The sequence below is a fragment of the Metopolophium dirhodum genome, chromosome 6 (assembly GCF_019925205.1).
Source record: "Metopolophium dirhodum isolate CAU chromosome 6, ASM1992520v1, whole genome shotgun sequence".
In the NCBI taxonomy this organism is placed as follows: domain Eukaryota; kingdom Metazoa; phylum Arthropoda; class Insecta; order Hemiptera; family Aphididae; genus Metopolophium; species Metopolophium dirhodum.
Window position 1 is genome coordinate 14,673,503 of NC_083565.1, and position 15,733 is coordinate 14,689,235.

A 15,733-nucleotide genomic window follows, 5' to 3' on the forward strand; every position below is an offset into this window, starting at 1 on the left:
ATTATTGTTATACGATAAATTAGTACCTATAGAAATATAGGTATGTACTCGGAGTAACGAAAGTCGGGCGGTGCTTAAAAATAGACCCAAACGAAAAAATCCGACCGATGGTCGACGAGAATTTCGGATTTTGGATAATTTCGAGACGCCCCCCCCCCCTGCCCCCAGCCGTGGCCAGGGACTGGCGGCGAGTGCGCCTCAACGGATTCAGCGGCGGCGGCAACGACGACGGAGGGTCGCCGGCCCGAACCATATATGGCGGGCCGGCCGCGCGCAGGGCCGCCGAGCCGTGGCTGCGGCGGCGGCGGCGGCCACACCGGCGGCGCCCCGAAAATAGTGTTTTGTGCCCCCCGTCGCATAGCCATGTATGGGCGGCGGCTGCCGGTATTTTTGGATCGGTCCCGTTTATAAAACCGCCGGTACCGACCAGCAGAACGTTCATTAGCACATCCACAGCGGATCAGCAGCCACACACAAGCCGCAGACCCGCCGCAGTCGTACAGATTTCCTTCGTCGTAAACCGGTGAGTAGCATATTATTATACAGTTTTTACATTATATTATAGCACACTAAAATATCGTCATGTGATATAATCGACGAACGACGAAGAGCAAAAAAATTAATACGCGATATTATATTAATATTATGATCACGCGCAAAGTCCGTTAACAGTTTTTCATGACATTATAATATTATTGTACTTGGGATTTTGAATAATAATGTTCTTTTAAAAAAAAAAAAAACTAAAACATAAGAAACAAGATTTTTTTCGTTTTTTTATATTATACTCTCGGGCTTAACTTATTTTTTTATATTTTTATTTCGGAGCATGTCGACGCGATTTTTTCGTCGCGTCCGGTGATAGGTACGAACATTTATTTTAAATCACCGCGACTATTTTTGACGGGTCGTTCGTTTTCTCTTTCTTTCATTATAATATTACAAAATACATCAAATTACAATAATATATACCGAAACGTATTGTACTCGCCGCGGTTCCTCGTACCGATAAAGCATTACCGATTTAGTCGTCCCGATAATGACTGTAAGTTTATCGTTTTTATGTATTTTTTTTTCCAGGTTCAAAAACCCAAACTAGCAAAATGTGTGACGATGATGTAGCAGCTTTGGTAGTCGACAATGGCTCCGGTATGTGCAAGGCCGGTTTCGCTGGAGATGACGCACCCCGTGCCGTCTTCCCCTCCATCGTCGGCAGACCCCGTCATCAAGTTAGTATAAAAATCCATTTAACGCATCGTTGCGACGATATAATTTCATGAGGTTCTCAAAAATTCGTCTGAAAAACTATACAATATTGCACTTTCCATCTTATTGAACAAATTTCGTAATAGAAAAACAAACAAAACACAACTGTTAACTACTGCTATAGGCCCTCCCAGAATTCATGACCATAAAAGGTAGCGTCCTGAAAATAGGACAGCAGTGCTCCGCCTTTCGAACTCGTCCGTAGGCCCTTCGCCAATCCGTCCGTTGGGGTAAAAATAAACACACCGTATGTCGCCAGCTGCGGACACTGTGCGGGAGCCAAAGGATTTTTATTATACTATCGTTTTATATACATCGGATTTCAAACAAACCCTTCCACCCACCACTTCTTCATCATCACCGTCTAATAAAAATAGATAGCACTTATGCATCGCGTCTGGAAATACTTGGAGGGGGTCTGGAACATTACAAAAATAAACGTTCCACATCAGCTGGACTAGTGCACACTGCAATATTGATCACACGTTATAAACTTAGAATGCTAATGCTTTCTCCGAGTATCCGGAATATTATTATTTCACACTATGCTTTTCGTCGTAAAATCAATTTACTTACAACGCCAAGTTCCAATTAATCAAAATTATTTTAATTCAGAAATTATAAATATAACTTGAATTTACCCACGTTAAATAAAATAATTTTCACACGAAACAAAATATCGATCAAACCGGAAAATTTAATATATAATTACTATCTTGACAATAACATTTGTCATATTTTAATTATTTGTCACATACACACGGTGAGGGGGGAGTATAGATACTACTGTAATATCCATACTGTAGATCGGTAACGTTAATCCTATTAAAATAACAACTATGAAATTCTACATTTTTTTCTGCTTAAGCCTTATAAACGATATAAATTAAAAATATTATTTTTGAACGATATTATAACGAGTTCCGACCCTTGTAAGAAGAAGTTTTTTTATGAAAATTCCGTTGCGAATTATTAACATGTTATATTATCATTGGAGACGAATGCTCGCCGTTATTGTTATTATTTTGTCCGACCGTATGTTTCGTATTTTGACGTATGGATTTATATTATTTATTAGGGAGTCATGGTCGGTATGGGACAAAAGGACAGCTACGTAGGCGATGAAGCCCAAAGCAAACGTGGTATCCTCACTTTGAAATACCCCATTGAACACGGAATCATCACCAACTGGGATGATATGGAAAAAATCTGGCATCACACTTTCTACAACGAATTGCGTGTTGCCCCAGAAGAGCACCCAATCTTGTTGACCGAAGCCCCATTGAACCCAAAGGCCAATCGTGAAAAGATGACCCAAATCATGTTTGAAACCTTCAACACACCCGCCATGTATGTTGCCATCCAAGCCGTACTCTCCTTGTACGCTTCCGGTCGTACTACTGGTATCGTTTTGGACTCTGGTGACGGTGTCTCACACACAGTACCCATCTATGAAGGTTATGCATTGCCCCATGCCATCCTCCGTTTGGACTTGGCTGGTCGTGACTTGACCGACTATTTGATGAAGATCTTAACCGAGAGAGGTTACAGCTTCACCACCACCGGTATGTATTTTATAACCACCCGTAACCACGGGGTTAAAATCTCTATTTATATCTAACGAATTTTTATGATTACAGCTGAGCGAGAAATCGTCCGTGACATTAAGGAAAAATTGTGCTATGTCGCTTTGGACTTCGAACAGGAAATGGCTACCGCTGCCGCTTCCACCTCATTGGAGAAATCCTATGAATTACCTGACGGACAGGTCATCACCATCGGAAACGAACGTTTCCGTTGCCCAGAAGCCTTGTTCCAACCTTCATTCTTGGGAATGGAATCTTGCGGTATCCACGAAACCGTATACAACTCCATCATGAAGTGCGATGTTGACATCAGGAAGGACTTGTACGCCAACACCGTACTTTCCGGAGGTACCACCATGTACCCAGGTATCGCCGACAGAATGCAAAAAGAAATCACCGCCTTGGCTCCAAGCACAATCAAGATCAAGATCATTGCCCCACCAGAACGTAAATACTCCGTATGGATCGGTGGTTCCATCTTGGCTTCTCTGTCCACCTTCCAACAGATGTGGATCTCCAAACAAGAATACGACGAATCCGGCCCAGGCATTGTCCACCGTAAATGCTTCTAAGTCATCACCTCCCACAAACATACAAAATCAAAATTACAATCACGCTTTATGTTCATTTATACTGAAGAAAACCTATGTGTTTTTTCTTTTTGTACATATCGAGACGATTTTTGCGTCGTTTTACACGGGGATAAAATAACAGTTCGATTTTTGAAATAAAAAAAAATGTATTTATTAGCGCGTTAATCGTTTCGAAATAAACGTTTCTATACTATTTGTTGTTGAACTTTTTATAAAACCATTTATATCCTTTATCACTAAATGAAAAACATCAGCTACAGTATAGAAACATTAAAAATAATTAATAAGTTTACTATTTTTACACCAGTATAACTTCATTAAAACTCAATGGTATACTGAATAAAAAAAAATTGACTATTTGTGAAATTAATCATTTCACTTGTATATTATATTAAAATATATATGATTATAATTTATATTATGGTTTGCTTTCGTCGAATACAAAATTAATCAATTGGATAGTAATTAGTATACACAAATTAATAAATTAGTGGACAAATATTATAATGGTATTTAACTAATTCAAATATAATATATATATATGTATATATTACTAGGTATATACATACCTACTTAATAATTAATATAGTTACATTCCAAATTAATTTAAAAAATACATAATACTTAAGGACGACTTGGTAGCCATCATAGCTAGTATTATCTTTTCATCAAATTATATGAAGATATTTTGAAATTAGGACAAGTATTCTCGGCAGTTCATATTTTTTTACAGATAATTTATTTTGATCAGATCAAAATGATGAAGATTTAAAAATATCCTACACAGATGGGTTCTAAAGAGGTGGTTGCCAAATAAGGTAAACTTGACTTCTATTAATAATTTTAATACTGAAATTTATTTTTGAACGTCAGCGCTCGTCATCACTCGTCGGCTATTATATACAACTTAAATATGTCTAACAATTTGACGTATCGTCGAATAGTTTTAAAAGTTAAAACGAATTTATACCTATATACTTTTTATACTAATAGCAATGTTTGTAATTTATTAAACAGTTTTAATATAAGCTAGTATTACTATAATCTCATTAAATCCACACAGTCATTAACTATAGTAGGTATATAGATGGTATAAAACAAATAAAAAATAAAAGATAAAACAACGCGAACTACGATATAGCTTAATATATATATATTTGGAGTATATATAGGTATTGTTGCTGAATAAAATGTAGAAGAGTTTAATTAAACTTATAAATTATTATAGTAATGTTTTGTTAAGTAGGTACCCATATACGAACATAGGTGCTTATAAAAATTAAAACTTGTGTTACTCTCTAAAAATTATTCTTTCTATGTTTTTTATTATTTTATTTTTAAACTTGTCATTAGCATGCGAGCTTATATAGGTTTAGTTAACTATATTTACACATCACCCACAACATGATTAAATAATTAACTATATATAAATATAGGGATTTACTACCTACATCAAATATTATTTTCGTTTTTACACAAGTGTATAATATGCTTTCATTAACTTTATCAATTTATCTATTTTAATAGAATCATCAACTGTATAAGAATATATACATTTAGATACCTAACTAATATTTTTAACTATAATTTTAAATAGTAAGAACTTACGATTCTCGTGGAGTACCTGCCTACATTACGTTCTCTTTATTATTTTATTTTATTGTATACAAGTTAATATATTTACAAAATTACAATAGTACAATATAATATTTATTGCACCATTTTTGCATCATAATTTGCAATACCTATACATTGTTTTTCCACGTGATGACCACGAACGCCTACTCATGTTAAAGTCATATTGATTCTAACTAATTATCCGCTTACAGGTTCATTACTTTTACTCATACTTTTATGAAATCAATAATTATATCGAATAATGTCCATAGAGAAGAAAAATAATAATCATAATCTCAGCCAATTATAAATGGTATCTAATATAATATGAAACAGCTGATATTACGAGGGAGTTTGCGTTCCCCGCATACTCAGATTATATAAATTATAAACCGGCACCGCACATCACCACAAAGTCTCCCGTGATCTTTTCTATAGGTTTACAATCGCAGAGACTAGAGAGTTCAAAAGGCAACAGACATTGGACACACACGATAATTGTTAGAACAATTGAAAAAAAAAAATAACAAAATATTATATTATTGTACCTATTACCTAGTCATTATAGTCTCTCAACAAAACAACTTAAACATTTAATAAGCAAAGTTATAAACACTTTTTCGGAAATTTGAACGCATTTATAGAGTTATACATTTTTAAAACTTGTTTTGCACATTTTAATTTTCATACCGCGCTGAAAAATAGGGTCTGCGGTAACTATACATAATACATAATAATAGTATAATAGTGTCCGTGGAATCTATGTACACTTATACTATATAATGTGCTGTGTGCTTATACGCGTAGGGCGATACGTCATACGTCACATAATATGTATACATTGTACTATTGTAGATTTTAATATGACGTATTAACAAAAATTATTTAATGACAGAAAACAATATTTGACTTTTTCCGAAAAAAAGTCTCTTGCAGTCGTTTTTTGACTGCCTATAATAGACACCCACGACATGTACGTGCATAGTTTTTCAGGTTCGCGTGACTGTATTTTTGAAGAAAAAAAATTATGTTCAAATTAGGAAAACATTATTATTAGGCTAGTGTGTACATTAACTGGTTAACACGAGCCAATTGTAACACCATTAAAAACTGATATTGTCGAACACGCGCGGTGTATAGAGTATATAGGTATCTTACGGGCTGTAAAGACTATTTATAACAATCGACTATTTATGAGGCCTCGTTGGGGAATACTTTTACACACCACAAAAACTAATTATACATACATAATATTATTATATGCAATATACACATTACACACATAAAATACCGCATGTTGTGTATATATAAATATATAATCAGTTATTACAAAATTGATTTTAAAATTGACGTTCCCAAAAACATTTAGGGTAATTTCCAAAACAATATTATTTTCAGAAATATAAAAAATAAACGTAGACGTAGATATTGTCATTGTAATTTTAGGTATTTCCCTAACTATAGTTGGTTCTCGAGTAAAGTCTACGACGACTTAGAAGAGTAAAATAAACGCGTTTGTATCTTAGGTACTTAAATTGTATTTTGTAAATCTTTAATCTTTACCGAAAAACATTTATCAATATATTATTATATAATATACATTATTATATAGGCGCAGTATAAAATATGGTGTTAATGATTTGTCATGGGAAATGTTACATAACACAATAATGTATTGTACTAAAACGTTGCCATAGATAAACCGACAATTATGTTTTTTAGGAAATATTTAATGGGTACTTCTCATTAAATTAATTTTTGATTCCATAACAATACCTAGTTAGTAAAATTTTAAACATAAAATTGTATTCAAATGTTAATGATTAAATTGTATAGGTATATTATTATAACTATAGGTACTTATACATTGTTTTAGAAATTTAATCTAATTATTTTTTGAAGAATATTTATCTTATAATATTAGTTCAATGTTAAAATCCGTATTCATACAGAGATAAAAATTATTAAGGCATTTAGACGTATATATATGTAAAATAATAACACTATAATATGTATGCCTCCTACATATTTTGTATGTATGACCTATGTATGGGGTACCAATGACCAATATTCTATATAATATTTGTTCGTAAATCAAACAAAAGGTCATAATATTTAATTGACCTTTTGTCCCGGTACTTCTAAAAGAGTCTGCGGTGTATCGTATCTACTAATATTGTAATGCAGGTAGCTTGAAGAATTTAAATTATAAATCGAAATTCATATATTTTCTTCGTGCCAATATTGAAGCACAGCTGCGCTACGTTCACTGTTTACAATTTTTAGTAAGTACCAGTATTATTTTTCTCTAACAATAAATAAATTAAATTGTCTGTAAAAAGCAAATCTGACTAAATCTGTACAATGAAATCCTTCCAAGTTAATGTAAGTAACTATTATTCATTTTATTTTGTTTAAAAAAACTGGGAAAATTATTTCCCAGATTTTTAAAATAACATTCGTAAACGTATATAAGTGGTCAAAGTTAGTAAAAAACAATAAAAAAATTAATTTTTATTTAACTAAATCCATTTATCGATCATAAGCCTAAAAAATATGTTTATTATTACCTATATATTTTAAATCATAAATATTAGAAAACTAATAATATTTGTATTTTATTTTTAACTGTAAATACTTTAGGGCTATAGTACTATGGGTATCGGGTGTACATTTCTAATTTTACTTAAACAGTTTGAGTATTTGACAAATCAAGAACGTGCCTACCCTATTTAATGTGGCCCAGGGTATATTATAACGCCTGTTCGTTGCCTACAAAATATAAATGCATAATAAAACCGTTTCCCAAGTAGGTATTAATAATATACCATCGGCCCGAAGTAATAATGGCCTATATATCGTTTCGCGTTGGACTGTGTCAGGAGTAAAATGTATATTGAACATGTTTATTTAAAATGTTAAAATTAAGTCAAGCACGCGTAATCTGAGAGCGTCTACAACCGCTATAGTGTAAAATATATAATGATACAATGTAATGTGTACAAACTGTATACAGCGAGCCTTGTTATCGTCTAAATAAAGCTTGTACGCGTTGGCATTTTGTCATTGATATACAGACCGTGATTGCGCCGACGTACGCGCAGTGCAGTATTTAGCGTGTTATACTATTATTACTATATTGTATTAACATAATATTTTAACACCATACAGGACGAGAAAAAAAGAAACAAGGAGTTGTGCAGTTGGATAACACGTGCGGAGCGGCTGACACATCGTTAATTATTGGGTTTGAAACGGCGTTTCTGCAAAAGCTCAACAAAATTATGAATTATCCAATGACATAATAGGTATTTAAGGAATAATAATTAAAATAACGATGTTGAGGTGATAAATACGGATACGCGTATAGGTTTTGTTGACACTCGTGAGTCGTGGGTCGCGACCTCTGTTCACGGATAAAGACATACGAATTCGAATTTGCACCGTGTGACGTGTATCGGAATCATTGGCGTAGCCAGGGGAGGCTGATGAGTCTGCAGCCCCCCCCCCCCCAAAAAAAAAAAATGTTAAGAAAATTAAAAAATTATTTTAATGGCCTATGATAGTCGCTCAAAAAGTCTTAAATTGTATTTAAAATATTTAAAAATTTACTATAGGGGAAACCAGGGTAAAGCGGATAGCTGTGCAAAGTGAATAATGTTAATAACTTTTTGAATATTGGTAATTAAATATTATTGAGGTTATAAGTTGGCAGCACTGTGTATCGTCAATGCCGGGATCATGGTCTTAGAAGATATCTTCCACGGACTAAGATATAATGAACTGGAAACACGATTTAAGACCAAATAAAATCACCGGTAGCGCTGAAAACTTCAAGAACAGTGTTCTTATCAGCTAAGTGACACCTTTTCGTGGCCGTCTCCCGATCTCCGCCGACCATGTCGTTTCCAGTCCATTATATCTTAGTCCGTGATATCTTCTAAGACTGTGGCCGGGATAATGATTTGATATCACTCACTATAAAAGCGTTTATCCAAAAATAGTTCGATTTCTTAAAGAAATACAATGTAAGAATTTAAGCTTTTTTAAATAATATTTATAAATTAACTTTTTTAAACGTAGTTTATTATGTTCATAATTATACTAAGTTTATATAGTTATTAAACAGGAGTTCCTAAATCACGTATACTAAATTTAAAAAAAAAAATTATTTATGAAAAAATCAATCCGGGCAAAGTGAATAGGGCAAAGTGGAAACATCCACGTATTTTGTGTGTGACTTTTGTGAAGACACCAATTATAGTACCTAAATATACAATGTGTATTATACCTACCTATCAGTATTTAAAAATTGTTTTATTAATTTTTGTTTTTATTATAACATGAAAAGGTAATTTTTTATTTTACTAAGAAGAATTTTATATTTTATGTTTTATTTATGATTTTGAAGAATATTATTTAAAGATTTTGTTTTTTTATTTTGAGTTAATTCATTAATATGTATGCATTCATATTTCATAATATACAATTATTAAATGAATTAACATACATTATTTATTTATCTCATTGTTTACCACTTTGCCCACCATATGTTTTCACTTTGACCTAGTATCTGGGCAAAGTGAATAAAATTCCACGTTTAAAAGCTTTTAATTTTTTTATTAATTGAGTGCTTATTTAATTTTTTGAAGGAATAAATAATGAACTTAAGAAGTCATTTTATGATTATATTAAAAAGTAGTTATTAAAATAATAGTTTAGAGACCATTTTTTAACACTTAAAGTTAACCTATGCGCTTTGCCCTGGTCTCCCCTAAGTATTGACACTGTGCTAGTACGTATTTAATGTGTAAAAGTGTAAGTTAGATCAGACCCCCCCCTCCCCCATCATGGCTATGCCACTGATCGAAATGCATCATAGCTACACACTATAATAATATTATGCTTATATACCTATGTTTAATAATAATAGTACACTATACAATATACGAATTATACGCGGAGCCAGACAACACTTAACTGGAGCTATAGTGTGCAAACAATATTTAGTGTCGTTCCCGCACCTCAGTGCTCCTTATAACAATATAAATTATATGAATTACCTATATGGCTAGACCGACGTTTTTGATTAACATACGTAGATAATATAGCGTATGGTTTTACTATAATATGTATTGGCTTCGTTCCCCGCGCTCAACATAATATGTGAGCACTCCAGGCAAAAGCCAACTCTGATTTAATCCATACCTGTGCATTAGAAACCGAAAAAGTATCACACAAGGATAAGCATTAAGTTATTAAATGAAAACCTACGCCAGTATATACATACGCGAGCACTCTAAAATATTCCTGTGTACAAATAAAACAGTATAGTGTACTCGCGTCAAAGTTCGCCACAAAGTCGAAAATGCTGAAAATAGAATGTTTGTACTTATATACCTTTTATTGTACCTTAGTGATTAAAACGCTTACGTTTTTTCATTTTTAAAATATAGAATCATAGCTCAACTGTATTACAAAATATGGTTATATAGTGTATGAAATCTAAATACTCCATAGCTATTATTAGGTATAATAGTTTATAATGAAATACGATAATAACATAACAGTAGTACACTACAACAGCTAGTGCAGTGATAATATCATTAAGTATTAGACATATAAAGGAGTGGTAGTTTTTGCGAGAAAAATATTTAAAAGAATGATTGGTAGCAGTAAGGAGGAGAAGGTGGTAGTTTAAACTGTGATTTATTATTTTACAAGAGGATGCCTCACATTGTTATCTCCGTCCATCGTACATTCGTACGAGCCACATATCTGATTTACTTTATGAAGGACCATCACTGTGGGCCCTGAATCAATATTATAGTTAATTAAACAGTAATTAAACTAAAAAAATAAAAATGTTATCTGCAATAAAGCGTTGAGTTTAATTTGATATAACAATTTCACAATGATTAATACAAAGTTTAAGTAACAATATATTTTAAAATATGTATATAGGTACCTCATTCAATATCTAAACACACTCAACGTATAGATAATATTCGAATAATTACATTGTATAACAGGTCACTTTAGCTATGATATTGTTTGTTGACCTAGAGCCTAAGGTGTTGGTCCTACAGAAAGTCAATTTGCAATGTTGCAGGATCTATATAGACGGAGATAAAAAAAATCAATGTGTGGCGCCTTACTAATACTCAACAATGTTTAATATATATAATATATATGAATTAACAATTACCAATAATTACTATTGGTTATTATTACCCTAATACTAAATATATCGTGAAAAATATTTCAAATATATTTAAATTTATTTACTTACTAAGATAATACCTATTTAGTATAAGTACTATAAACTTAATATTAAACTTTGAATCAAACATACTAAAAAACAATGTAATGTCAAATCATTTCACAATGATATAGATTATAGCCATTTATATAGGTAGGTAATAGATTCGTACAACTGTAATTAATTAGTTTATAGTTTTGTAATTATGAATTAAGAGGTTAAGTGTAACTCGTTATTGCAGTAGTTGAGCTACTGAAAATTTGAATAAAAAGATATTTGTCATATTACCTACCTAAGCCGTTTTTGTGTTATGTTATAGGTATAGGTACGACTTATATACACATTGTTTTTAAATAAAGGCACTTTTAAGTTTGATCTAATTTTCAGTAAACCTTTATTATTATTTAAATTAAATCAAAAACAAAAATTGTTAACATTTTAAAAACTTATTTATTATGATATAAGTTAATTAAAATATTAAAAATCTATTGCAAATTTAAATTTGCTACATAAGTTATATGTGGCTTTCAATCGTGAATCGTATATTTTTGTGGTTTTTTATATTTGTTTGTAATGTAATATATATTATAAAGTTACGTTATTCATGTATCTAATACTGTCTTATTACTTTTAATTATATGATGCACATAAATAATTTGCAATTATTGATCGAAATATGAGTCTTTTGCACTGCAGTAGGTATTATGTTCAATAAAACGTTAAACACATTTACACATCTAAATAGCACGTGATGAATGATTTAAAAAACTACACAGTCAATTTAAACATACACGATATGAATAAATTATATGGTATGATGCGTATATATGATAAAACATATAATAGGTTTAATTAACTCATAATATCAATTAACTAATGATAGGTAGAGATCTCACGGAATTTGATTAATGGGAGTACACCTATGTTATTGTGTATAAAAAAATGCCGTCAACTCATCTTCTACTTATATTGCTCCAGTTATGTATTAATAATACGTAGTCTTTATCTTTATTCGCTCATATTTTTGTAAAATAAAAAATGGTAGGTACGATTACTAATTACAGCATTACTATTAATTATGGTAGTTGATAATATTTCGGTAACATAATTAAGTTCAGGCATGCATATAATATAAAAGGTATCTACTGACAAATATATTAGCCATTAGGTATTAGCCAATAGGCACCTACTACCTAGTAAAAAAAAAACAAAAGCAAAATATAATATAGAAACAAAATAAAAAATCATGACAGGTCTAATAAGGCTCAAGTTCACGGGTCTTTTATGGGGCCAACCTGTAACCAACAACCTAATCTAAATAAACAATAATAAAATGTAGCCTGTTACGTGTGTTTTTATTCATTGCATAAACTATATTATACATTATTATTTATGTAATTATGTCTAAATAATGTTAAATAATATTTTTGTTGTATTCATATTATATTATATTTACCTGTGCACATGTACATTTTAACAAAATCAACACATTAGTCTTTACTTAAAAGTTACAATACCTACAATCTACATTATATACCTAAATCTATTGTTATACAAGACGTGATGACGTGATGACGTGTTGTTTAGTTAAGTACAAAACTAAGCCAAACACTATATTTTATTCATATTTATTTATTTTTTATCATAGGTACATTTCGATTACAAATCGAAATTTATCATTAAACTTTTTTTGCTGTTACTGTGCTTAGTGCTATTTCCTATTGCATTCATTTATCCAGTTGTGTACTAATATTTTATGTAGGACGTAGGCTGTAGGTAAGGTAAGTACGCTAATATGAATGTACAATCAGTATAAACATTAAACGTTAAACACTATAATATTATTGATATTAATGTATACTCTATTCAGAATTATGGCTATATTTAAAAATATAATTGACACATATAGGTACACGATTATAAATTATAATACATTATTTTGAAGTTCAAATTTAGAAAAATTGGTTAAAATTACGAAAAATATTTAGAGTTAAAAATATAATAAAGGTGGGCAAGTGGAATTCGTTCTGCTATACAGTAGGTTACAAGTGGGTCACTGTATAATGTATGGTATTAAATTTAAATTCAATGATATTATATCATTGTATACGAAAAATGATTCTGAGCGGTGACGGTTTGTCAGTGTGGATATTTTATATTATATTTATATTGTTATTACTTATTATTAATATGGTACCGGTAAGTTAAATAAATATTTCAAAATTACAACAAAATAATTAAAATCGTTATTCTTGGTTATTTAATATTTAATTTCCTCAAAATTTGAACATCAAATAACTATCAAAAAAACTGTTTTTATATTTTTGAGATTTTTTGGTTACAGAATATCCTACTTACGTGGAACCTTGTTGGTAGTTTTCAATTCTTAGGTATACAAGTTGGACATTTTGTATATTTTTGACCACAAAATCATTTTTAAATTTGATAAATATTGTCAAAAATGGAAATTTAAATGCTTATAAAAAAAAATTGTGCCTATGTATTTTTTATATTTTTTAACCGCTATTCAAGCAATATATCAGGAGCCTTGTATTCAATTTTTACGATTTTTGGCCCAACAAATAAAATTTTATTGATATTTATAGGAAAAAAAACTAAAAATATTTAAATTTGAAATTGTCCATAAATAACAGCTTAAAACAAATCAAATTTTTTTGAAAATGTTATCGTGATAGAAAGTGCTAATACAAACATCCAAGTAGTTTATACCGAAACCAAAAAATCCACTGGTTATACTCGTATGCCAATGCTGTTTTTTGATAATCACAAAAATACGAAGGATTCGAAAAAATCTGTTTATAGGTGCAAATGCCTAATGTAAGATAAATCAACATCCATCGTTTAAGAAAAAGAATGTTATAAATTATTATTTACAGTTATTGTTTGCCTACACTCATAAGCGTAACTAGGAAGGGTTGGGCGGGCTTCAGCCACCCCAAAATTTCTTAAGGCCACTATACATTTTATTTATAATTTACTTATTAAAAAAATGTTAGGGCTGAAGCCGTCTATGCCTACACTCCAAGAATATATTAAACTTTGCGGGTTGAAATTGTTTTATTGGCATACAATTAGTTTTACCTTTTATTATTATTTTGTACTCCGTTGGCTACTGGGTTACTATGTATCTTGTCTATTTATTACAAAGGGTTGTCAATCATATTTGGAAAATGTTATGGTGTATAGAAAATGCAAACATAAACATTCACTGAAAATTTTGTGTATATACGTTAATTTGTTTTAAAGTCACACGAAAAACCAAAATCGATTTTGTGGAAAATAGATTTTGCGTAAAAATTCCCTTAATTCTTATGTTGTTTTTCCAGGTGCTTTTGTAAACTATTCAGAATTTTAAAATTTGACCTCTCGAATGCACCAACTAGATTCACTTTCCCATCGAACAAGATACTGTTGAAGAAAATCGAAGCAGTCTTACTGCCCCAAACCGTGACGACAGACAGAAAAAAACAATTAAAAAAAAAAACACATCATTGTAAAATCAATACATTCAGCGTTCCACTCAGAATCTAAAATGTCATATAATTGTTAAATTCATTTTTCTTCATTTGTAATATAATGAAAAATGTGTCATCATTTTATTATCATCTCTTATCATTCATCAATGTGGCTCGCTTCGAATTAGCTTCACAAATTGGCGGCTCCCAAAACTAAGATTAGTGGCTAACCCTACTTTATAGAAAATCAGGAAATACGGTGGTTCACTCTGTATATAACGTATTTATCACGTGTTGCTTAGATGTGTTAAGATCGTTCTATGTAGACATATTGTAGTTAGATGTGTCAAATGTCAATTCGTACATAATGAATTTGATTAGAGAATTAAACAATAGAACGCGAATTATTATATTTTTTACTCATTATCAATATCACACGGAATATAGAAATCAAAACATTATCATGCTCATAGAGTGTGCTTGACTTTGTGTACTTGTTGTACCACTCTTATAGTTTATTAATAATAATATCAATAGACAATAAGTACATTGTACATAACGTGTTGTGTCCATCTCACGATTAATATTTAATAGAGAAATTACACAGAGAATATTCATCTCTATAGTGAATGTTATTTTAGCTATTACTACCGTTTTACTTATTCTAAAAGCGCAAATAAAAAGTGGCGTCTTCTGTGTAACCCCGGGGTTACAATCGCACACCACATTGAATTTTTCAAAATGTTTTTTGGCAAATATTTTTCTCTAAGTACCTGCTTACTCAATCCATTACATCAGTGGTTGTCAACTAGGTGACATGGACCCTTCTTAGGGGTGACACAAAATATCTACGGAAAAACGAAAAAAATAAAAATCGATACATTTTTTTGAAAAAATCATATTGTTATTTAATGCCGCCACTATCATGTAAAT

At 31.1% G+C, this 15,733-nt stretch overlaps 1 protein-coding gene across 1 annotated transcript; it reads left to right on the plus strand.

The window, feature by feature from the left end:
• The first annotated feature begins 365 nt into the window (after positions 1–365).
• LOC132946942 (actin, muscle) lies at positions 366–3,638 on the plus strand. Its single transcript, XM_061017064.1, has 4 exons — positions 366–523; positions 1,081–1,229; positions 2,345–2,831; positions 2,907–3,638. Exons 2-4 carry the CDS (start codon positions 1,104–1,106, stop codon positions 3,422–3,424), a joined length of 1,131 nt encoding a protein of 376 aa, XP_060873047.1. The 5' UTR covers positions 366–523; positions 1,081–1,103; the 3' UTR covers positions 3,425–3,638.
• The last annotated feature ends 12,095 nt before the right edge of the window (positions 3,639–15,733 follow it).

Excerpts from the sequence above, each read along its gene's own strand:
- LOC132946942 (XM_061017064.1), top strand. The coding sequence starts at position 1,104 with ATGTGTGACGATGATGTAGCAGCTTTGGTAGTCGACAATGGCTCCGGT. Across the intron at positions 1,230-2,344 it reads TCGGCAGACCCCGTCATCAA|GGAGTCATGGTCGGTATGGG; the intron begins GTTAGTATAAAA and ends ATTATTTATTAG. Across the intron at positions 2,832-2,906 it reads TTACAGCTTCACCACCACCG|CTGAGCGAGAAATCGTCCGT; the intron begins GTATGTATTTTA and ends TTATGATTACAG.